The sequence below is a fragment of the Chamaea fasciata genome, unplaced genomic scaffold (genome assembly GCF_029207755.1).
Source record: "Chamaea fasciata isolate MVZ Bird 193981 ecotype frontalis unplaced genomic scaffold, bChaFas1.0.hap1 SCAF_10, whole genome shotgun sequence".
Lineage (NCBI taxonomy): Eukaryota > Metazoa > Chordata > Aves > Passeriformes > Sylviidae > Chamaea > Chamaea fasciata.
In genome coordinates, this window is record NW_027094095.1 from 20,760,002 (window position 1) to 20,785,051 (window position 25,050).

Sequence of the window (25,050 nt, forward strand, 5' to 3'; positions counted from 1 at the left end):
CCTGGAGGGCCCAAATGAGCAATGGGATGTACAAAATTTCACCACCTCCTTATAGTTTCTTTAATTTTATTTCCAAGTTTTACAGAAATTTGCTGAAGTGGAGTTTAGAGTCCTCAATAACCTAGTAAAAAGAACAAGGACCTGTTCTCTCAATGATACTTCAAAGTGTCATGGTTTTAGACAAAAAAATCACTGACACAAAACATGTAAAATTATTGGCATAATCTTTATTTTAAAGACATCTGCAATTTAGTGAAAGATATTTTATTCAGATAGTGATGTAGCAACTTTTATTTTATATTCTTCTGCAAATATAAAAATATTAAAAAGCTATGACAGCTTCCCAGGTCAGAACCCACATTTCATTTGAAATAATCTCGGATTTATTAGTAAAAAATTAGTAGTTAAAATAAACATTTATGTACAATATAATTAGAAATCCTAACATCTAAGATTAGTTTAACATATTTTTCAGGGTCTAAGCATGCATTGTCATCCAAATTACAATTCTTTGTGACTTTAGAATATCTTTCGGGTTTGAACACCTTCGATATGTCTCTTGTGTTGCCATGTTGAAAAAACCCACAGACAAGAGGGGAACTCAATGGGATCTCAAGAAATCATTTCGCATATGCAAAGACCAATTAAGCAGTTGGTGATACACTGCAGTCTCCAGCGCCAAATCAGATATTATTCAAATGCATTAACATTAATAAAAATTAACATTTATTTCTTCCTATGCAGATCCTATTGCAATAATATGGCATCTGAATAAAGCAGCAGCTTCCTGGTTTAAGCATTTCTACTCACTCTACTTACCTCAGTAATAACCTAGACAGAGCATATGATGACTCAAATGCAAGCCTTTCTTATCCAAAGATCTTAGTTTTCATGTTTCAGAGGATTTTATCCCCCTGATTTTGAGTTCTAAAGAAACAGGGTAGCTTCTTCCCAGCTTTGCCGACAGTAAGAACAATGTCCAGGCCAAACTGTAAGAAAACCTAAGGCTTTAGGTTAATACATAAGGACAGCAGAAAACCAGGGAACTGCAGCACGAAGCTAGGTAGTTTCTCAACAACTTTATAAACCTCTCTAAAGAGATAAAACAATCCAAATTCCTTGTTGCATATGTCTTTTCAGAATATTGGTATCAAAGTGTATGTACAATAAAAATTACCTAATTTTCATAAAATTTATGTATAAATATATCACGTTGACACTCTCCTCACAGTCATTTCTATATGTAAATTAAATGTTTTGAATTGCAGTTGTCAAAAGTTTGGGTTTACCTTCATTTCTTTTAGAAACCTTCCTTTGCAGGAAGGTCAGAAGTCTCAGGTCAGAATAGTTGTGCAGGGCACCCTGAATTCACATCAATAAAATTATTAAACTTCTGATGTACTTGCAAATAATTTTGTATTTTCAAACAGGGGTTGATAAACTGCACAGTTCTCATTCCAGTCGTCCTTGCTTAGCATCACCTATTGCTCCCCATACATCGAATACAAACTCATCTGGGAATGCAAAGTCTCCAAGAGTTTCATCCAATGCCACCGCAAATTCATCAGGGTTTTTCTTGTCTCTTCCAGCTTCCACAATTGTTGCGGCTAAAGAGCAAAAAACCAAAATAATGTAATTATCATGAAAGTGACAGCTAACACATAGGGCCAAGATAGTTTTGGGATGTCTATTTTCAACACCTGGTAAGGTCAGCTTAAGGGAGATGCAAAGTCTACCAGGTGAATTTAGAATTCAACAGGAATTATGTACTTAAAGTTTTGCTTATGCCTCTAGAAAGTGAGAAAGTTATTTCTGAAAATCTCAGCCAGGTGGGTCAATCTGTGCAGAAGCAAGAGAAAGGCTTTGCTCCTGTGCATAATAAACTGGAGCCACCAAACACTAAGAACATCTTGGTATCCAGGCAAATGAAAGCAGAGGAGTGATACAATGGAGTTAAACTGTGGTATCTTGTAAACCAGTATTGTCCAGCATTTTCTCTTATTTACCACAAAAGCATCAGAATTTATCAAATGTCAGAGCTCACTTTTGAAATGGCTACACCGGGGCTGCTGCTTAGGACTGGCTCCTTAGTTGCTGTGCTCATCCCTCACCTTTTGACACTGCAGTTTCTCGGACTCTAGGAAAACTTAGAAGTCTATCCCAAAGAACACCGGATGCTGGCAACCCACGGATGTTAGAGCAATGAAAACTGTGAGGGCTTAAATCTTTTGACTGTGACACCTGCACCTCCATGAAGGGTGCAAAGAGTCAGCATACAAGTTTCTCCTGGTTAAGATGGGCCCAGAGAACCACTGGCAGCAAGCTACCATGGTTTGAGGGATGCAGAATGCTCTGTCGGACATATTCAGCACAAACAGCACTGCTGAACACACTTTATATTCTGACCTGTATCTCTGCTCCACAGCCTCTCTTCACAGGAAAACGATGGTACAGTACAATAGATGAAACATCAAAGTCTGCTTCATTTGGGGATTACTTTACACACCTGCCTTAAAGTGCAAGGTATCCTCTACCTTTTGTTAAACATCAAATAACCACCACTTTCTTCATAAGCATATCAAATTCAAGTGTCAAAGTGAAGGATTTGATAGCTTCTAGCCTTTTCTTAGAGGAATGTCCAAATGCAAAACACATCACATAGTGCCTGAGAAAGGGAAGGAAGTTTTGAAGCCACAGAAAAACATCTTCACTGGAGCAGTCTGCCATCTACCACATACACTGTATTGAATCAGCATGGCGAAATCTCTCAGATAAAAACAAAAATAAACTTTCCCCGGCGCTGAAGTTTTACTGAATTTATTTAATTTTATTTTGTTGACCTAAAACTCAGCTCAAATTTATTGACAGCTATGAACTTCTGGCAAACAGTATTTGCTGTTGTGCAAACATGCAACAAGCTGTAAGCAAGCTTGAGCCATTTTCCACGTTGTAAATGTCAACAACAGTAATTCTGAGGAAACTTGATGTTTTGGTTTTAACTGCGTTCAGATGCAAGGCTCCAAACACAATCAGTGTGTCAAACTACACAAAGCTGTCCCAGGAAAATTTATGTAAATCTTGACAAATAAACTGCTGTGATGGAGACAGACCAAGCAAGTGTACCCCAGCTTCCCAGGCACCACTAGTGGTTCTCAAAGACCCTCAAGACCCTGCCAGAAGAAACGCTATCCCTGTTGCATTGATTCTCTCTGGGTCCCCTGTGAAGTTCCTGGGACTCTGATTCAGACAAGTCTGGATGGGAAATGGCCATTAAATAGGGGACTCTTGCTCCTGATAAATGGGACACAAGGATTTGTTCTATCAACACCACTCTATATTCCCTGACAACATGGCACAAGAAGGTACTGACAGGGAAGCAAGCCTGGTGATAATAACATGAAGGCTATAATTGAAACTTCACAGATTTCTGGATGTGAAGCAGGATGTTAACTCACATTTTATAGACACTGGGAGAAGGGTGGAGAGAAAAGAGCTGTGCAAAGTGATATAAGAGCAAACACATCAAGGTATGTTACATCAGATGTTTAGAAAAAACTGCCATCAAAAGAGTAAGGACATAGACAAGTGTCCAGGCAGGGTGGGAGTAAGGAATTTAGCAATTTTTAAGATAATTTGGCCAAGAGATACAGAAGAACCATATGACAGAGACAGCTGCTATAAAACAAGGCATTATATCACAGTCCAGATGCCCCAGCTGAAGCTTCAGAACTGCACAAAATACTGTCATTAACAGCAAGTGTAACTTCAAACACAACTTTCTTTAAAGACTGACCTCCCTAAATAATTAAGTAGTATCTAAAAACTGGCTTATTATAGATTTACGAAACTTGAAAACAAAACTCCACGAAAAACTTAGCAGATCAACTTTCAACCCAGTCATGCAAGAATCAGAACATCACCACCGTGCTAAATCAGCCTCAAAAAAAAAAAAAAATCACGTGTATGGAATAAGTCTAACCAGCACTGCAGGGCACATTTAACGCAGCATTTTCACGAAAGCGCACTGGCATTGCCAGATGCAGCTGATGCGAAGGACCAGGGAAAGCCCTCGGGAGCGGGGCGGTGCTGACCTCCAGCGCCCGCCCGGCTGTACTGCCGCGCACGCCGCCCGCCTTCCCCGCGCCTCTCCGCGGCACCAGCGGGCTCTGCCAAAGCGCCAAGCCCAGCCTGCCTCACTCTCCGTGCAGAAAGCCGGCCAGCTTCCCTGCCGCCCCGTGAACACATCGCTGTGTCCCCAGGCAGCTGCCACAGCCGCGGGACGGCGTTCCCAGGGCGGCACAGCTGTGCGGAACGCGCCTGTTCGCACAGTGACATCTGCGATGCGGAATTCCCAGGGCAAATCAAAGCCTACCGACTGCCAAGGCGTTCGGCAGATACTCGCCAGCTTGAAGAAAACTTTGCTGGTTCTCAGAGGGTGACAGCTTCGTGCCAAATTGCCTCCACTCCCCTCCCTTTCCCCCACTGCTTCTTGTAAGAGCTGCACAATAAGTGATTACAGGAATTTTATTCCAATAGAATATTTTTCCACAGGCAAAAGAGCCTCAATTGTTTTCAGATTTTCCTTTTTTCATTTCACTTCAGGCAATGTTAATATCTGATAAATTTTTACGTAAAATGGGAGAAGCTCAGCAGTCTTAAAAGTGGTGAAAGGAATTAGAAGTTTTGTTAACTTTAACTGAGAAATTAGTATCAGGCTTCCCAGAATATGAAGAAAGTAATATGTTGGCTTTTCAAATCTAGTTCCTTTAAAACAACTTCAAAGATCTTTCACAATATCCTTATTCTCACTTTTAACAGACACATGGGGCACAAGCCATGAAACCTACCTTCTGCCTGCCATTCTTATTACCTACCTTACATAGTGGTTTTGCTACCTATATCCTACTGTAACTTCTGAAAAAACTTTTTTCGGAAGTCCTGACAGAAGCCTCAATATTTATTTAACTGCAATGCTATTAGGATTTTTACCTTCATCAAAAGGTAACGAATATTACTGTTCTGTCCTGTCACTCTAAAGCAGAAAATGAAACCTGCTATTGCAGTTTTCAGTACTTAACATTACTTGGTTTAAGTTTCATGTTGAACATTGTCAGATCTGATACTCAAGAACTATTAGGAATATTTCTTCTTGTTCCTTTTTCTTAAGTACTAATTCTTCTTGAAGTTTTTTTGTTTAACTGGAACTTGCTGCCCTTCCCTTTATCAAAAAACTCCCATTATTCTTTCAGAGTAAATGAACAGCCATAAACAATATACCTCAGGATGCATGCAATAAATCCTTTGGGAAAGGAAGTCTGGTGACAGAAGGAGAAGAAAACAACATATTCAGGGAGAATATCACTTCAGTTAAAGCATTTAGAGATAAAAACATCTATTGAATATTGATGGGTTGGATTGGCAAGCCAAGAGAAAAAGCTTGGGTAACAAAAAAGGTTTAAACCTGTTAAGGTATTTTGACTAGATGGTAAGTTTGTCAAATTAAGTCAAAAATGGAGAAGTAGATTTTAAATTTTTTAAACAAAGACAGAACATGCAAGGATATTTCAGCCTGATCTCAGTGATGGAAGGTTATGAAACAGACTATCTTGGGTGTGATCACACAGCACGTACAGGACAAACAGGGGATCCAGCTCAGCCAGCACGGTTTTAGGGAAGGCAGGTCCTGCCTGACCAACCTAATCTCCTTTTATGACCAGGTGACCCACCCACAGGATGAGGGAAAGGCTGTGGATGTGTCTTCCCGGACTTCAGTACTTTGATACTGCTCCCCACACCTTTTTCCCACAGAAGCTGGCAGCCCATGACTGAACCAGGGGATATTCAGATTGGACATCAGGAAAAATTTCTTCACTGAAAGGGTGGTTAAGCATGGGATTGGGCTGCACAGGGAAGTGGTGGAGTTACCACAGCTGGAAGTACTCAAGAAATGACTGGGTGTGACTCTTAGTCTATGTTTAGTTGACATGGGGGTGTTTGGTCAAAGGGTGGACTCAGCGATACTGGAGGTCTTTTCCAACCCTAATGATTCTATGATATGATATGTCATGTCTGATGATATTATAGAGCAACAGAAAGAAAATAATCACCCAAAAGTAGAAAAATAGGACAATGGGGAACAAAATATTGGTGGATGAAGCCAAAAGATGCTGAAAAAAAATTTGGACAGGAAGCCCTTTTGCCATCATTTAGAATTGGTAGCATTCTGGGGTTAGATCCAGGCTTCCTCCCACCCAGAATTTTTGGGATTAAATACAGTCCATAACAATTCAAGTCTTACTGATTTTAAAAAAATAAATGCCAATATTTTTCACTAACACTGTTTCTTGAGTCGCTCCTATTAATCAACTGCTCAAATTCCTTTACCAGAGAGCACACACAGCATTTAAAATAACCTGAATTATCTCTCAGCTGTGTGCTTTTATGTTTTAAAGAATGCTGAAGTCAAGCTTGGCCCAGTTTTTAATATGCCCATAAAATGGCTGAGAAATACATTTCCAGAGCCAGCTGTCCCTTCTCTGGATTAAATCCAGTTTTCAGTACAAAGGAGTAAGGAAGTAAAAAGGTAAAAATGCATCCAAAAGCAGGTATGTAAATCTTTAGATTTCTGAAAATAGATCTCTGAAAATAAAGCATTTAGATCTCTGAAAATAAAAGTAAAAAAAACTGCCAGAAAAAAAAGTGCATGCATTTTCTTTAACAATTTCCAAGTATTTTGGTCCAGCCTAGGGATTTGTATGTAGATTTAGTCAGTCATTCTTGAAACTGTCAAGATACTTAACCATACAAAAGTTCAGGGCTTTATCTCACCTTTAATTCTGTCTGTAATTTAACATTAGTTTTTCTTTCCTTTCTTTCTAACTTAGAACTGGGGCACTGTTTCAGAATTCAATCACTCCATGGAAGTGTCATTTTAATGGAGATGAAAGAGCAACATTAACAGACATACAAAGATTCTGACAAACAGAAGTGCATGGAAGTGAGCAATGATTGAGATCTTAATCACTTGTCAGCTGCACATTGTGATGACTTGCATTTTCAACTAATCTGGCTTGAGTAATGAGTGAAATTTTGAGCTAAGTGGTGATTGGCATTCTCTGAATGAATCTTTTCCTCATATTTCATTTTCATGGGTGACTGATCACATCCAGTATGTGAAAAACTGACATGTGTTAATTGAACAGATTTGTGACAGGTGATAAGCTCTCCTTTCCTAAAGAATCCTAGAGCTGTTTAATTGTTTTAAAATGGTAAAGTTGGGGGGTTTGAGTCATCACCACTGGCTGTTGACTCTCAGATTTGAACTTCAGGATATGACTTCAAAGATGCAAACTAAAGCTACATGAACCCTACAATCTTTGATTTCTGACAGCTTCTCTTGGTTTCACTACCTTTTGGGGAGGAAAAGAAGAGGTGAGGGACAAAACAACCACCCAGCTGGGAGGAAAAGAGCCTCTGTATGAACAAAGACCTCTTCTTTCTTTGAGTATTCTTTTAAGGCATTTTTTTTAAGTTTCCAAACTACATACTGAAAGATGAAGGGCATTAGATCTCTTTCGGAGGAGAAAAAAAAAAAATCAAAGAATTCATGGGAAAACTCTACCAGGTGCTTGGCTATTAACTCAACCATATGTGTTGAAAGCTGAACTTCTCAGTTTACTGTGGAAGAGCCATCCTGTTTACAGTACTGGGAGCCAAAAATACAGGGAACACCAGTTCCCACAGGACTGTTCCCATGGACACCAAAAGCAGACCACCTATGGCTGCTTATTCCTGTAGGGCAAGGAGCCTGGGGACCTTGAAAATAACCTGCAACGACAGGAGCTTCCATAAGCCCAGCCTGAGCCAGGACTGCAACAGCTGCAGGACAAAAACAGCTCCCAGAGGGACAGCTGGCAGGAGACTCAGGGCTTTGAAGCCTGAGCCAGAGATGGACTGAGGCGCAGAGGTTGCAGGAGTGAGATGGGACAAGGAATCCTCCCCAATCTAAACATGGCTCAGCACCACACAGGCCTCCCGGCAGCATCACATAGTAGAGTTGCTGGAACAGAAATTTTGAGAACTCCTAAATTCCTGGGAATAGGAAAGTTTAGATAGAACCTACAAAACAGAACTCAAGTTTCGGCCAGCTTTGCCCTCTCTCCTATGCCAGGAAGCCCACTTCTACCTTAGACTGAAGGACAAATCCTGTTTTACCTACATTTTTTCCTGTGAGAAATCTAGTAGAATCTGCCAAACAGATGCCTGCTGGTAGGAGCAGCCCACAAAGGCCTTTTGGCTATTCAGATAACCACCTTTTGTTTTCATTCCTCTGTGCTAACTGCTGCCCCTCCAGCCCTGATGCTTCACCCTCCGGAGCGTCATGCCAGACCTATTTTTTCTTCTGCTTTGCCTTTTCCACTTCTCTCTCATGAAAGCTTTCTTTTCAGGATCACTTTCCATCTGGCTTATTCTTTCCTTTCTCTTGGCTGATTCTTTCAAGATATTACCATAATAACAAATACCTTTCTTTTTGTCTCAGTACCAGCAGCTCCACAAGATCCTGGGAGGACTATACCAGCCACAGCAGGCTACAACAGCTAGACTGCAGCTTCGTCCCACACAAATAGAAATTCCTATTTAGTCGTTGCCAGAATAACAAAGAAAAGCAACAGCTGAAAGGACAAGTTTGGTGCATCTTTAAGGAATTTCTGACGCTGGGGTTACGTAGTTTCTTTCATTATAAATCAATGATTCCTATAAGTAGTAAATATTCTGTAAGTTTTCTCATGTTCATCAGAACACAAGTTTCAGAGATTTTGATAAATTTGTGTAATTATTCTGTCAGTTCCCTTGCTAAATAGTTGCTTGTTCACTGATGAATATCTCAGGTTCAAACCTTAGTAATCAACTTTGATGTGTCTATGCCAAGGGGCAAAAAAGCAAATAAACATACTTATTCTTAAGAATCCTTAACCGTGTCACACACAAGATCCACTAGAAAATATAAGCCAGAAAGAATACAGTGGTGACAGTTATAGCAAACAACTAAAAAATTCATGCAACAGTGTATAGATAATGTGCAGAAAGAATACAGGATTGATTGAGTAATTACATCATAAGGATTGAAGTGGGAGGGAGATTCTTTTACCAGACAAACACATTTGTAGAAATACAGGCAAATTTTTGAGACTGCAGGCTGGACAAATTTTGCTTCACTTACATTCAGAGACTAAAGTACTCAATAAATTTTAGACTACAGAAAATGAGAAATTATTTAATCTTGTAGTAAAAATCTGCTGAAAACTCACCTAATTCAGTATCTCTTATGCCCATGTATGTTTCAAGAAGCTCATCCACTTTTTTAATTGCTTTTTCTTCAACTTCAGTTGGCTTTGTTGGAATAAAGAGAGAGAAGCGCAAAAGTGTGATTATATCCATGCAGATTTCAAAATAACCAGCAATGTGCCAGTGATTATCCTTACTCCCATCTTGGCCACCTAGACTTACAAAATCCATAGATAAAACACACTATTTCACTCTTTCCCTCTTCTCACAAACATGAGCTTTCCTCCTAATATCAGGCCACACAGCTCACACATTCAAACTGAACAGGGGCCTGTATCTCCTGACAATCCAGATCTTCATCTAATCCTCACTGGCTTTAGAAGAGCCCAGAATAAACAACATTTATTCACCAAACTTAATCCTGGTTTTGCAGAAATTCATGTCAAAGTATCTAACTAGCCTCTCCTAACAATAGCCCTTTCACCAACCCTGTACACTTCAGTAACGGAACAAATTCTTCACAACCACTCCACTTCTTTTTTCCTTCCTTCCCTCTTTTCAGCACTTCTTGGTCTGATCTACCTTAAATTCATCCATGTAATCCATGACATCTATAGGTTCTCTGCTGCCAGGTTCTTCAGCCCCATCCTATCCCTGCTAGTCATCAACTTTAGTTGTTCTCTTTAGTCCCACAAGCTTTGTAACATCCACACTTTTCCTTCCTACTTATCAGCCTTGGGGAAGAATAAATCAGAAGCTAGGTGATTAAACTACTGAAGAGCATATAGCACACCATACCATTTCCTCCACAGTAGCAGGGCCTTTGCTTCTCAGGCGAAGTGTTTCTCTCCCTTTGGAGATTTTAGCCTCTGACAGAGTTTTGCCCTTGGACCTTGGTTCCAGCTTTTCTAAAGATTAAAAAAAAAACAAACCAACAAAAATAAAATACCAAACAAAACTACATATACAGCACAACAGAATATGAGGCATCTGCTTTGGTTATTACAGTATCTTCACATTTTATTCTACTCGAGATCTAAAATCTAATTATAAATTAACTATTCTACGTATAGCTTTGCTGACAATTTCTTGTGTTAAAATTCTAATATCTGCTCAACTGCACTGAGGCTAGGACTTCCATTGACCAGTATATCTAAGCAGGCCTATGGCATTCATCTCATATATGCACGTTGTGAAATTTTATTTCCCTATTCTACAGGAAAGTATTTATACCTTCATATTAGATAGCACTGAAGTCACCAGCCAACTGCTGATTTATTCTGGCCTTTACTGACAGAGCACATAGCAGGTTTAGCATTGCAACATTTCTATCTTTCACTGATCCAATGGTGCAAACACTCCTGCTAAGCAGGCGATGATGAGCCACATTGAGCTAACAATTTGCTTATCAGCACTCACAGAGGTGAAGTGGCCATAAACAGGAGGTTTTCCACTGGTTTCACCAAAATTATTTCCCAGCTGATAAATCTCTTCGAAGAGTATGTGGTTTACACGAAGTTTCCTTTACCTGAATTCAGTCTTTCCTGATTTATCCTTTATAAGGACACCCAAGTTAGTAAATGGAGTATGGAATCATTTAAGATTTGGGTTTCTTGTTCCAGGATGCAATAATACATTCAAGACTGGCAAGGCCTTAATTTACTTACTGACATGGGAGTTTTCAATAAATCTGGAAAGTACTAGAAGAGAGGAGACAATTTTGCAGAACTGCTTTCAATTGTCCTGTTTTCTCTAACAGATTATTCCTCCTCTTAGCAGCAGGCCTTTCTAATAAGCTCTTCTTGAAGGCAATACTTTAACATATTGTATTAATTTTGCTCAGACAGATTTCAAGTCATCATTCTTGCATAAGTAGTCACAAATCTAGATTATTATGCTGAACAGGCCTGAAAATAAATTTTATTAGCTTTCATGATACAAATAGGTATGTCACAGTCTCTTATATATATACTTAGGATCAACACTTTTTCTTAATCCTTTTATTGCTTCAAGGACAGTTTAAAATGTCCTTAAGATTGTCATCATTTCTGCTAGACTTGTTTCAAAGTCATTCCTGATAAAAATCCCATATTTTTCAAATTCTGTCACCATTATCACCTTAAAACTCATGGTTTGACATAACCTTTCATGTTCATATAATTAAAATGCAGAGTTTGTTTTATGCTGCCTTTACTTTGTTTCTATTCATTTTTCACAAGTCACAGAGGGCCAGGTTGTGACCGGTACAAATCTTTAATTCTGTGCTACAAGCCTTGCCTAGAGTAGCTGAGACAGCCTGTGTGTACATGGTAGAAGGATGTCCGATCAGTAAATTATACTTATTTCACATTCTGCTGAGAGGAAGAAAAATTAAAATCATCTCACACAGAGGCTTGTCTCTTATTTCTGTACCCTCACCAAATTCTGTTGAAATTAACAGGAATTCAGCACCTACTTGTCCAGCAGAATCTGGATCTTGTCTGTCATCTCCTCTGGGGCTATTCTTAGTGCTTAAGCTGCAGCTTAAGCGTTATCTTTGTGCCTGAAGCCTAACTGTACCTAAAGCTAAAGGCAGGATGTTTTAACCTACTGAGCACTGCAATTTGCAAGTTAATTTCTGTAGGGTAAAAAATAACGTACATCTTCCAAAAATCTGTCCACAAAGCTCTGGTTGCCTCTTAAATCAATGTCAGAAACAAAGTATTGCTGTGAAATTAGTGCATTTCCTCCTCTACATCACAGGCAGACAAAAAGATATCTTAAGTCACCTGACTAAAGTAAATACCATTAAATTATGGCTGAAGTCATCAATCAAATGCTGATTTACCCTGCTCTTTACAGAATGTGTAACACTTCTAGCATTGAACACAAACTATAGGCCCATATTAAAAAAAGGTATTGCTGCATTACTAATTGTGACAGACAATAAATGCAACTCTTTGGCATAATGTATAACATATACATCTAGTTAACAGCAGTACCAACTTATATACAAACACATTAGAGATCAACTCATAACTCTCATTCTGAGAAGCACCAAAAGCAGAAAGAAATCTCTGCATTTCTCTCATTTTCAATTTCTGCTGCTATTCTGACACCAAGTGTCAAGACTGGTGTATGACAGTAGCTGTAAACTACTAACACATTAAAAAAATTTTGAAAAATAAACATCTAACATTTTTGCTGCTGTAGTGAAGACAGTGATATTGAATGCACTGCAGGCATGCACAAGGCCTCATACAAATTTATGATTTAGCACTATTTGAAGTTTTTATTACAGGAAAGTGCTACATGGTTTGGGGAGGGCATCCAAAAATTGAGATACTAAAAATTGTAACTCAGTCTCTATTTTGACTGCCTGAGCAAACCTTCTCTTGTTTGGTTTTTTTTTTTTGTTTGTTTTCTACATTGATAGAATTAATATATACAAGAATTAGCAGTAGGTATGCATTCATCCTATTTAAGCAGCATGCAGGTGGCAAGTAGATACGGAGCTTTGCAATTCTGCATTCTTCCAATTCTGAGTACACCTGCTGCATGACGGGAGGTCCACAAAAAGGCTCGGGGGGAGAGAGGAAGAACAGGCTGCAAAAGGGGTTGGGAGGTTGGGAAATCCCAGACAGTGTTTGCTGCAGACTCCTTCCGCATTAGAGCACAGACCCCAGTAATGGGTACAGAAATAGGAAAGTCTGACACACAGAACAACGGGGATTATGAGTCAATGGAGGAACAAAGGAGTTTTGAGGATCAGGACGTTAGTGAAGTGATTCATGCTTTAAAACTGTACCTATGAAACAATTCCTGTCCTTATTTTGCAACATCATGTAGTGGCAAAAGAGACTGAGACTAAGGCTTAGGCTGAGGTAACCCAAACCAGGATGACTGCTGGAGAGAGCAAGATGGAAGAAAATCCTTTCATAAATCTTCCACTTCAAAGAAAAAACTAAATGTACTTTCTTGCAGTCATACGTTACCTTAGGTGGACACCTGGCTGCATTCTGAAAAACTCACTATGTAACACAATGTTGGGATTTCACTATCAAGGTGTTTTACTGAACAGGGTGGACAGTCAGGTCACTCACCAAATGCTTTCAAAGGCTCTACCAACTCCAGCTTAAACTTCTGGCCTTTCTCCAGATCTTTTAGCATTCTGGCAACTTCATAATGCCGACACTCTGATACATTTTTTCCATTTATGGTCTCTATGTGATCACCCACGCAGACAGTTTTGGTTTGGTCCATAAGGCTGCCTTCTTTGATTCGCTATTGTTTAAAACAAAAACACCACCAGAATTAGAAACACCTCTTCAAAAGGTGATAGTTTTTACGAGGTGACACCACCGAGTTTCAAGAATGTCAGTTAACAATATCAATACAACTGAGCTTATTATTCAAGAAGTGTTTCGTCTAGAAGATTATCATAAAATGTATTTTGAAAAGCATTATTTTTCAAGCAAAGTATTTAATAAGCATTGAATATACACTCAGACAGAGAAAAAAAAAAAGAATGCAATCACACTTTAGAAATACAGGGTTCTGAGTAACCTAGTATTTTTTGTGCTTTAAAACTAATCACAGACATCTCAGTGATATAACTGATTATTCAAGTTTTTGGGGTCTTTCTATTTAATAGCTTAACAAGCAGAGGAATAGAATTTTTCTCTTCTCAAGTATGGTCCAGGGACTTAGTAAAAAATTACATATTGTAAAGGGCCAATCTTAATAAGACCCCAATGGTGAAACTACTATTTTCCTCATCAAGCTACACAGCTGTATATTAAAGGATATCCTCTGAAATAATAAAGAATAAGAAAATCTTCTAACTGCAATCTCATGGAAAACACAAATAGTTTAAAGTTCCTAACAGAAATTACAGCTTTTATGAAGTGTAATTTAAAAAGTATGGAGAAAAGCCTTTAAAATATCACACTTTAAATTCCAGTGATTCTGTTTATTGTTGTTACATACTGTCGTATTTGTTCACCTTGTGCATACATCACATAAGCCATTATTACATGGCTCTTGAATAGAGAAGCTATGACACAGTAAAATATCTTACATTTCGCAGACACAAATTTCACTCTAACGTGTTCCTGAACAACAATCTCTTCAACAAACACTGACGTTCAGGCTAACTCTGCGTGAGACAAGGCAGATCAACACATTGTCACCTCCCACTGCACCAGCCGGGCTGGCTGTGCAGCCCTCCCAGGAGCTGCTCCAGCCCCTGCGCATGTCTGAGCCCACACATGTGCCTCCATCGGAGATCAGTGGGAAGTGTGAGTGCTCACTGTCCTATACTGCACTGCAAGGATTTTTAGCTTCAGGCTGAGTTTAACTCTTTCCAGCACCAAACAGAAGCCTCGTGGTGAATATGGACATGGGTATCATACACACCAGAAACCAAATGTGCCAAATGCATTTCTGTTACCAGGACTCGAAACCTGTCCCACCCTGCTTCAATTAATGTTTGGTCGACAGGCTGAATATTCATTTAGCTTTTCTTCTGCACTTGGATCCCAACACTAAAACTGTTTAAATAATATTCACCGGCTGTTATTTGTGTCACATTTTTATCATCAAGTTATCTGTCTGAGACAGTCGAGCTACATTGTCACAGTAATTAAGAAGCAATTGCCTGTATTTCAAGTGCTCTACAGTCCATTGAGAAGCTACGAGGATCTATATTTCCTATGCAATGCCTACTTCATTTGATAATGTCTCCTTGTACACCACTCAGTCATACTTCAAGTTCTACTGCTGTTCTTTGAATGCTAATTTGGCTCCATAATACTTTTTCCCACCTGCCCGTGAACCCCAAAAACAAATTTGTGAAAGCAGAACGACACCAGGTTTTGTTCCCAGTAACACAAAACAAGATTAAATTTCATAGGAAAAAACCCTGTAGTTCAGTGTCAGGTTTAAAATTGGTTGAATTACCACATCAAACCTAGAAACCTCCTTGTTATTCAAAATGCAGTAAAATAACTACAACCCACAGCAATCTTCAACAACCCACCAATCAGTAAATTTAGTCTTAATTTTAATTAAGAACGGGGCATAGCTACAATTTTTCAAGGAAAATATATGTATATAAGCAAAAACAATTCTATGAAGCTTTAGAGACAATCCCCGCGTAGTCATTTACCTAGACAATGAAGTAAAAAATAAGATGCAACTTTTACTTTTGTGTATGTGTTTTCTATGCTGGTTTAAAAGATCCATTAGCTAAATCTGCATCAACAGCAAACAAAGTAAGCTCCTAGAAACTCCTTAAAATTGGTGCATTCCCACGAAGACTGCACCATTTTCATTACAATGCTTTTTATTAGACCAATACAAGGAAAAATACGTATGTGCTCAGAGGAGTTTTACACTATTTACTGGAAATTACGGCTTGTCTGGCTAATGTTGTGAGGGTTTTCCAGTGCGCTCCAATTGTGCAGCAGTCTGTGTGAGGGCTGTTCTCTCTGCCTGTTACCAACCAAGCACAAAGGGAGTGGCCCTGCACAGGGCTGCACTCGTGAACGCCGCTCTCTGAAGCTCTGCTTTCAATGCCTCCTTTTAAAACGCCACATAAGCAGCAGCATGACTGAATGTTATGGGCTGTATAGATGCCACCACTAGAAATTCACAGTTCTTTGTCTATAAACATAAAAGTTAGGCTATGATTTTGCCAAAATGCTTACTGAAACCTTCACTGCATCTCGAGCTTCACAAACGTGATCTCAGCCACGTTTTTCCACAATAAAGACAAGCAAACTGATTTTCTAAACCGTGTCTTGTTTTATAGCCATGGTAGTTAAGGAATGAACAGAAAAAACCTCTCCATACAAGCCGCTCTAGTTACAATGAGAACAGTGATTGGGGCAGCAGTAATCAAAGATAATTGCTAATGCCTCACTAATAATGGGTAATTGGAGTATATTAGAGCAAAGAATCTCAAAAAGGCAGAAAATGTGATTAAAGTTCCTAGTACCTAGTCTAGCAAGAAGGGCAGCATCATTTCCTCAGCCTCTACTTGTCCCAAAACATACTGCCTCTAGGTCATACAGAAGAGGAGAAGGAAAGCAATTATGATTAATATATTGTGTATGTTACTGCCCATACTTGCTACTCAAGTTCATTGTGGTAAATTGGGTTAATGCATATCCTTGTAATTCACCCTGTCTAAAGCAACAATACTGGAAAGCTGAAAAACCACTATACTTGTACCTACTCTTGTACAGCACAAAGGTTTCTGCCCTGGGAACAGCCAAAGACTGAAAGAACATGATCTCATTATCACGAGTGACAGAAGTTCTATAAGAATCTAATAAATGACATCAGAAAATCAGTTTAAAACAGGAGGGGGCAGATGCAATCAGAATCTAACACCTACCAGCTCGGGGTAGCTGAGGAGATACAATGGTCTCATTGTAAAGCTGATACACATTACAGAAGCAATGAACAAATGAACTGATTTTGAATGACATGCAGTACAGATTAGCTGAACTAATTTTGAATTATGTACCTAAAGAAAAGCAATTTTATTCTTTACTTACCATATATATGATAATAAAAGATTTTATAGCTCTAAAGGATCATTAAACCAATAATTAACCTTTTATAGTTAACAGGAGCTTCTATAGAACGAATATTTCACTGGTAATTAAGTTTACCTTTATAAAGGCACAGCCAGTTCCATTGTCTGTAATGGTAAGCCCCAGCATATCATCAGTTTTAAGAACCTCCACTTCTTTTCGTTGTCCTTTCACATGGGCAAAGATGAAATCTTCAAGGCCAATTTGTGCACCTAAGAGCTTGTCCATATCAACTTTATGAGTGTTCAAAGTGCAAAACATGATCTGTGCAGAAGGAAAGCAAACACATTGACAGTGTATTAGGTTTGGTGAGCTTGATAGGAAGCTAAAATGGGAGCAGAGCTCAGGCCCCTGTGACAGGTCCATAGCTAAAATAATCCCCCTTCTTCTCCAGCTGTACCAGAAGGGATAGTCTCCATCCACACACAACAGAAAGCATCAGTAGCTCAAACTGCAGGTAAGAGCTGGCAGGGAACATAGGAAAGAGACCTACCTGTGTGAGCAGCCTCTCATGGCCTGTCTCAGCACACCAGCCCTGAGAGGCAGCTTGAGCTGGGAACAGTTTGCACCAGAAGTCAGAGTAAGCAAACTCAAGAGCCATCACCATCTTTTGCTTCATCATTCACCCACCTCAAATTCCACCCGATTCAAAGATCACTAGGGACTACTTTAAAATCTGATAGGTTGAAAGCAGTTTAATGAGGAAAGGAAAAAAAATGACAGCTTATCAAAACAAAAGTCATGAGAGAGCATGAAATGCTTTGTATTGCTCCATGTGTTCCCTCATTAGCTCAGAGCACGCTGTCTCCAGTGGAAGAGTCAACACTCAGTTCCTACCTGCCGCCAGCATGAGTCGGGCCATCCCTCTTCCAGTAAAAGCAAGGCTTAATAAAAAGGTCAAATTGCTTCTTTATAAATCAGTTTTTCTGAGGGATTTCCCTTCAGCACTGGATATCAGGCAGTCTCTTTTCTCCCTACACTTATGCCAGTTCTCCAGCAGGGAGGTTTCTTGTCCTGGGCATGGACAGGGTGAGAGTAATCCATCTATACTGCTTGGGAACAGAGATGCTTTTGCTCACCATGGAGCTGCATGAAGGAATTTGGCCAAGCCCAACATGCCCGGTCACAGCTACAGTAATGACACGTGCCCAAGCCTTTCCAAGCTGCAGCAGGAGAGGAGTGAGGGCCAAGGGAACCACACAGCTCCCTCCTGGGCAGCACCGGAGAGCACAGGGCAGCAGCCAAACCAGAGAAACTGCACTCCAAGAGAAACTTGGAGAATCCCTACAATCTGTTTCACTGAGGCAAAGACACAGGTTTTCCACACCAGAACACTACACATGCCTTTTCCTTCATTCTGGCATCACTGGATGAATGCAGAAAAATTGCAATGAAAGTCACCAACCTGTTTAAATTGATTCCAGGTCAAATGAAGAGTGGATACTTTTACTAATATATTTCACAGAGAGCATTCAAGTTTCTGTAGCTTTCTAGAACTTAGATTCTGTAACTATGGGGGTTTTAATCTTAAAAGACTGAAAGTCAATAGATTGTTTTCTTGATGGAGGTCTTGTTTAGTTGTTGTTTTTAAAAACAAAACAAACAAGCCCCCCCTCCCAAACAGTCTTACTTCAATGGCTACTTGCTTATCTCATCTAATCCATCAATCATCCACTGCAATTTAACACCTTATTTAACAATGAAAGTCGTAACAGCACACCCTTAACAGACATTAGTTTTATTTGCTCAGGTAATGCGAAGGTTTTCAGTTAAACAATACTCTGGATATAACAACATCTAGAGAAATTAATCTGGTTTTAGGTAGAAAATTGAATTTAATCATCATCATCATCATCATCATAATCTCTAATGACAAGCTTTTTTTAAATAAAAAAATTAAAACATACACATTTTCAGCTCTCTCAAGCTACATAATTTTGTCAGTTTAAAACCAACTCGGTTCATTGTTCCCGCGATGAATAACAAGCACTGTCTTTATATTTTAGACATTAGCATCCTTCATCTGACCTTGTCAAACAGACAATCTAGTAAATACTGTCACACCTTTGAATAGATAAAATTGGCAACAGAGCAGAAATGTGATATTTAGAAACTTGATCCAGAGTTTCTCTTTATAGATCTTCATCTGGATGGCATTCCTACTACAGCCTATAAGTCTGCAGAATTTTTTGTGAGTCAGTTCTGTGCTAACCACAAGGCTGAGAGAGCATCAGCCAGTCAAAAATAAAACTTAAATCATTCTTCATCCTCTTTAGTGAACAACTGCTTTTTCTCAGAACAGATGTATGCAAAGACTAATATACTGAAGATGAATCTACCCAGAAAGATTTACCACTACACCATCTACCAGTTATAGCATAGCTTTATTTGTACACAACTGAGACCTATCAATCCCAAAATGGTATTTTTTCATAGATTTTTACGTAAGTTTAATATTGGTACCTAATGACAGATTATATACTTGAATACTTCAACGACAGTTTCCACTCACTCAAACTGTTGCATATTTTTAATAGTAATTTTCTCATTCAAAAATGAAGCAAGAAAAAATTTCAAGGTGCTATTCTCATTGTTAAGTCTATTCTGTCCTTAACCTAAACCTTCATAGGCATTTGGTCTTTAATTCAACATACCAGTGCTGTGAATATTTCATGCCAACTTTAGCAAGATATTATAAATCAGAACTGTTGTATCAGTCACAAAGTATCTAGGATACCTCCTTCACCGAGACATATCTTCTGCAGCACTCAGAACAAGGAAATTCCATGTTGCTGGACATTAGGGGCTTATGAACAACTTTATAAAATAGAGTTGTCCAATGAGACTACTAAAAGATTATTCCCTGCTTCCATATCTTCAACTGGAAGAGACCACATCAGCCAACAAAACCAGGGCTATACTGTGTGTTATATAAAGAAATTGTATTAGCTAAGAAAAAGAGGTGTTATGCATGATGTGTTATATAAAGTATACATGCAGTACCATATTGCATGTTCTATACATTAATTATACTTTCAACTTCCATATGGAGCTGACACCTTGAGAAGAACTCAATAATAACCTGATTGACTACATTACATACTCAGAGGCTACTGAAAATGTATTTAAAATCTCAGATAACTTTACAGAGATCATTATCACGTTCTGTTTAATAGGCAGGGAACTGGGAATTTTATTTCTGAGCAAGATGTAACACCCACTGACATATTTCCCTATATATGTACATGTCATCGTATCAAGAAATCACCAACGCATTTTCTAGGGATCTTACTCACTTAATCTTCCCCAAGGAAAATGTGGGAACCTTGACCAGCTTCAGCAACAGGAAGAGTAACCAGCTCCTCTGAGTTCTAGTGTGCTTTTGGTAGTGCCAGGTATTCAACCTGGTCAAAACATTCAAAGTCTTGTCAAATAAGCATTCACTGTTTTGCTGTTTGTTTTGGGATTTGGTTGGGATTTTGTTTGTTTGTTTGTTTGGGGGTTTTTTGGTTGTTTTTTTTTCCTTTGTACACAAGTATTACAGGTAAATTCTTCCATCCAATTATTTCCATACTAATATTTCAAATACAATTAAAGTATTTGAAAAAGACACAGCAAGCATCACATGCAATATGGGTGACATTTAAGCACTGCTTAGGGAAACAGCGAGCAAACAATTCTTGCCATAGGGTTGGGAGGAGGTGTTTGGTAGGGAGTGTTAAGTTTGCTCATTTAAAGTATTCAATCTGTAGGCGTGATTGTAAGCAACTCGTTTCAACAGATAAGCATAACAATAAAACTTCCAGCATTTGGTGATGAGAATTTCACAAACTGACCCTTTTCTCTAAAATGCACTTCAGATTTTTTATTGTTAAAAGGACAGTTTTGTTCGGAAACACAAGTTTCAGCAGTGGCTTATTTGTCAGTAGTCTTTCATAAAAGTTTAAATTGAAGAGGTTTAAATCAAATACTTCTATGAAAGTTTCATGTGGCACAGCCTCACCGTATACTTGACTGTTTAGCATGAGGAGGCAAGGCCCACAAACAAGCTCAGCAGCTGAACTCCTGTTACTGGAAGAGAAAAAGCGAGCTGCATTTCTGCCCTTATTGCTGCCAGAAAGGTCTCTCTTTTCCTGAATTACCCTTGTGATGCAAAGTTCCTTCCACTGGGAAAGAAACCCCAGCCTCCAAGGGCTCTGGACAGACACAGCCACTGAGCATTAAGTTTAGCTCACCAGCCCCACCACATTTCACCTTTCAAAGCAAACAAAATAATCAAAAGCGCAAATTGCAAGTAGACAAACCGAAAGTCCCTACAGCTTCTATGGGTTACCATTCCCTTCTTATCTGATCAAGAAATAGCCCTGCTACCGCTGGACTTTAATATCCACGTTCTCAGCGCCTGATTAGCTACTCTGAATACTTTAAAGCCCTACCATGTGCTCTCACAGGAGCACACCACCACCAAATGCTTTAACAGACCCACATTGTCCTTCAGTCAGGGCTCGTTTAGTTATCATACAGGCTGCACTCGGCACTTGCACCCTTACGGGGAACACAACATTCCCTGCTACATTCCCAGTAGTCATAGTGGAGTAGTAATCCTACAAGGCCAAAGCTACACATAAATACTTTTTCCAACTACTTTTCCTACTTCAACCTCCACAGAAAAAATAGGGGGAGATATTTCTATTATTTATGCAAATAGAAACATACACGTAACTGTGCGTGGGTTGTGGTGTTAGTGAAAAGTTGCATCTATCTATCTATTTTTTTTTAGCTCTGTGCTTTCTTGTTGAAAGCCTGTTGAAGTAATCAAGTTAAAAGTCGAGAACAACGTGATCTACCTCAAACAACACTCATAATGATTATGCTGGAAATGATACAACTTTTACAGTTTTTTATGCAGCTTTAGTCAGGGGTTTGTTCTCCTTTGCCCAGGGGGAGGGGAATTGAAGTTTCTCTTCACAAGACTCTTCACCGGGGTTTGAAATTTAAAATTTTAACATCCATAGATTAGGAATAGCCAGAAGATATACGAGAGATAAGGGAACATTAATGACAGAACATCACCGGCTGGGCTGGCGCGGCCAGAGACACCTGGGCTGGGAAAAGACTGATAAGAGAACTGAAGAATCAGGACCAAATTAGCATCGACAGTGAAGGGATCAATAACCAATAGGAGATCGAATACTGAGAATTGCGTAATTTAAGACCAAAGAACAAGAATTTCTTTGGGTTTTGTCTGTATAAATGTGTGAAAAGTTCTGATAAGGAATTATGAGTGATGGAATGATTTTCACTGCACAACCGGGACTTGTGTGGATGAAATGATTTTTATCGCACATCCTGGCCGGAATAAAGTAATGCATTAATTCTCTAACATAAAAAAGCGTTGTTGTAGAGTTTTTGTTTTTCCCACAGTTTTGGTGACAATGACACAGGCAATTCTGCTGTATACACTCCTCCTCCCTGTGGAAAGAAGAGTCAGGTTGGACAGTGAAAAGAAGAAATGCTGGACGTGGTAAAAGTCAGAGAGGTAGGCAGAAAAGGAGGCTTCTGCCTACCCCTCAGCTCAGAAGGGTTAACAGATATAAATTCACCTAGGAAGATGGGGGAAGAATAAAATACCTACAAGAAAGGATGAGTACAGGAAACGCCTCAGAAAGCTGTTGTTATATCTCACTCCTTCACAGATACCTGGCAAACATCCCCTTTGAAACTATACCCATCTTGTCCTGTCCCCATCCTACTCATGATCCAGATCTGCACAGAAGTTTCTGTCAGTGTCTGTCCAACAAATACTGTGTTTTATATAAACTTCTCTCTGTCACTGTTGGCAGTCAATCACGGAACCTGGAAAGGATTCTCCAGCAGAAGCTAAACTCAGCTGGTCCTGGGAGATGTGATCCAAAGAGGAAAAGAGGTGCTGTAACCATGTGGAGTCAAAAGGAGAAGAGACAAGATTACAAGTATAGCTCATTCAGAATCGTATTAAAACACTTAGGCAGGAATTTATCCAAGGATCCATACTCTTGCCTACCCTGCAGTAAACTCACATACCATATTAAACGTATTCACTTCTGCAAAAGGTGTCGGAATGCCCTCTACACAGAGCTCTTCCCCTCCACTCCCCCCCACTATTTTCCAGCTCGGCCACTCCAGGGTAGAGATCTCTGTGATAGGACGTGTTTCCAAAGGCAGTCGGGTGTCACGCTGCCCACAGGCTTCAGCACAGCTGGGTCACTGAAACTTTCCTACACAGGTAACACAAATAAATTCTCATAAATTCCCATTTCTTGGCTGTTCACTGATCTATCCTGTCTATCTAAAATTCTGTTGCATGACTCTCCGATCTGAATTCTTCACTCTGTTTTACCACCTTTACACCAGGAAATATTTTTGTTCACTATTTTCACTTCATGCAACTTTCTTAAAGCCCACTAAATTTCTAGAGTAAAAGATTTTAAGTTCAGTGCCTCCAGCAATAATTGTCCATCCATTTTTAGCAACAAGCCACATTTTTTAAAAAATTAAAGGAATGGAACATTAGGGAGAAAAAGAAAATAAGAAAATTCTCTAGTCTGGCACAAGGCTGGCAATGTATGCCCATGATATGTGGTGCTTCCTCTAAAACCTCTGAGGGTGTCAGATTATACATCTAGCAGGAGAAACAGGAGCACATCATTCATACAAAATTAAATTTCTCTGTGAAAGCTGTTCTTTCTCAAGTCAGTGGAGCCAAAAGTTCACCAGTGAAAGGAAGAAAACAAAAATAGAAGACAATCTGTTAATTATGAGAACTTGAGAATAAAAGGTATAACTGAGATGGAACAGAACAAAGGGGGAACAGCAGCTCAGGATGAAAAGAAAACAAAGGAGCAGAAGGTCAGAAAGCAGCTGGGAAGGTCTGCATTGCCTCTTAATTACTTAATGCAACAGTGACCGGTTAAACTGTATTCACTGGTACTTTCCCCTTACAATTTACTGTTTGAAATGCTATGTCAGGCCACAGCAAACTGTCAGAACAAAGCCTGTCGTAGCAGTAGTCTTTACAACATTTAAAAAACTCATCTACAAAGAAAATAAGTAAAGCTGTACAGCCACACGTAGACATAATGAAATGTTAGCCTTCTGTTTCAACTTGCCACTCAGAGGTTAAGGTTCACAGAGCCACAGAGGAAGAACTTGATATCGCCACTACCTTTTAACTAAGAGAAAACAATGCATTTACAAACACAAATGAATCCTTATCCAAACAAATGTTTAGAACATGGCTCAGAAAAAAAAAAAAAAAAAGATCAAAAAGGCAGCAGAGCTTTAAAAAGGACCTTTTTACAGACTTAAATAACTCCATTTGAACAGTGAGCCTTTTAAAAATAATTACCTGATAAAGCAGAAAACTTTCCAAACATCACTTTCAGCTAAAATTTTAAAATGTAGTAGGATTCAGGGCATTTATACCACACCCCCTCCCCTTCAATGCCTTCATTCTGGATATTCAGCCTCATAAATCCGTTGTCCCTTTTTAAACTGGAATGAAATAGTGCCGAAGAGCTGTGTCAAACAGCAGCCGGCAACAGGTCAACCGAGACCCTGGAGTTTCGGGCAAGAGGACCATTGTTTTAACCACGTGAGAGTTAAACGCAGTCACACTTCTGTCCTTTCCCGTATGGTAACGCTCATTTGGAACAGCAAAAGGAGTTTTTTCTCGCAAGAAGTGTAAAGTAGGCACGTCCACACAAGCCCGTGCCAGGACGCGCAGGGGCAGCGCGGGTGGGAAGAGCCCCGGCGCCCTTTGGCGCCTCCGGAGGCCCGGCGGGCCGCGGCGCTGCCGGCCCTACCTGGGCGGGGTGGATGCCGAACGCCGCTCCGATCCGGGCGTACAGCTCGCGGGCGCTGCCGAAGCCCTCCACGCGGCCCGTGGGGCTGCCGTGCGCCAGCTGCGTGTGGAACTGCAGCCGCGACGCGCCGGCGGACGGCGCCGGGGCCGCCGCGGGGGCCGCGGCCGCCGCCTCGCTCTCCACCAGCTTGAAGGTCTCCTTGGACTTGTCCTTCTTCTTGCTCCTCAGCCCCAGCGGCATCTTCCGCGCCGGCCCCGGGCTCCTGCGGCCGCCGCCGCCCGCGCCGGACTCTGCCCCCGGCGCGGCGCCGCCCCGGCCCCGCGGCCATGACGGCCGCC

At 39.9% G+C, this 25,050-nt stretch overlaps 1 protein-coding gene across 1 annotated transcript; it reads right to left on the minus strand.

Moving 5' to 3' along the window:
* Positions 1-276: 276 nt before the first annotated feature.
* Positions 277-25,050, minus strand: GIPC2 (GIPC PDZ domain containing family member 2). Its single transcript, XM_066192584.1, has 6 exons — positions 24,713-25,050; positions 16,947-17,132; positions 13,368-13,548; positions 10,084-10,193; positions 9,309-9,390; positions 277-1,607 (listed from the first exon to the last, which is right to left on the minus strand). Exons 1-6 carry the CDS (start codon positions 24,950-24,952, stop codon positions 1,453-1,455), a joined length of 954 nt encoding a protein of 317 aa, XP_066048681.1. The 5' UTR covers positions 24,953-25,050; the 3' UTR covers positions 277-1,452.

Coding starts and splice junctions, on each gene's coding strand:
- GIPC2 (XM_066192584.1), bottom strand. CDS start 24,952: ATGCCGCTGGGGCTGAGGAGCAAGAAGAAGGACAAGTCCAAGGAGACC. Junction 13,549..16,946: donor CTGGCTGTGCCTTTATAAAG/GTAAACTTAATT, acceptor TTTAAACAATAG/CGAATCAAAGAAGGCAGCCT. Junction 9,391..10,083: donor CTGCTACTGTGGAGGAAATG/GTATGGTGTGCT, acceptor ATTCCAACAAAG/CCAACTGAAGTTGAAGAAAA.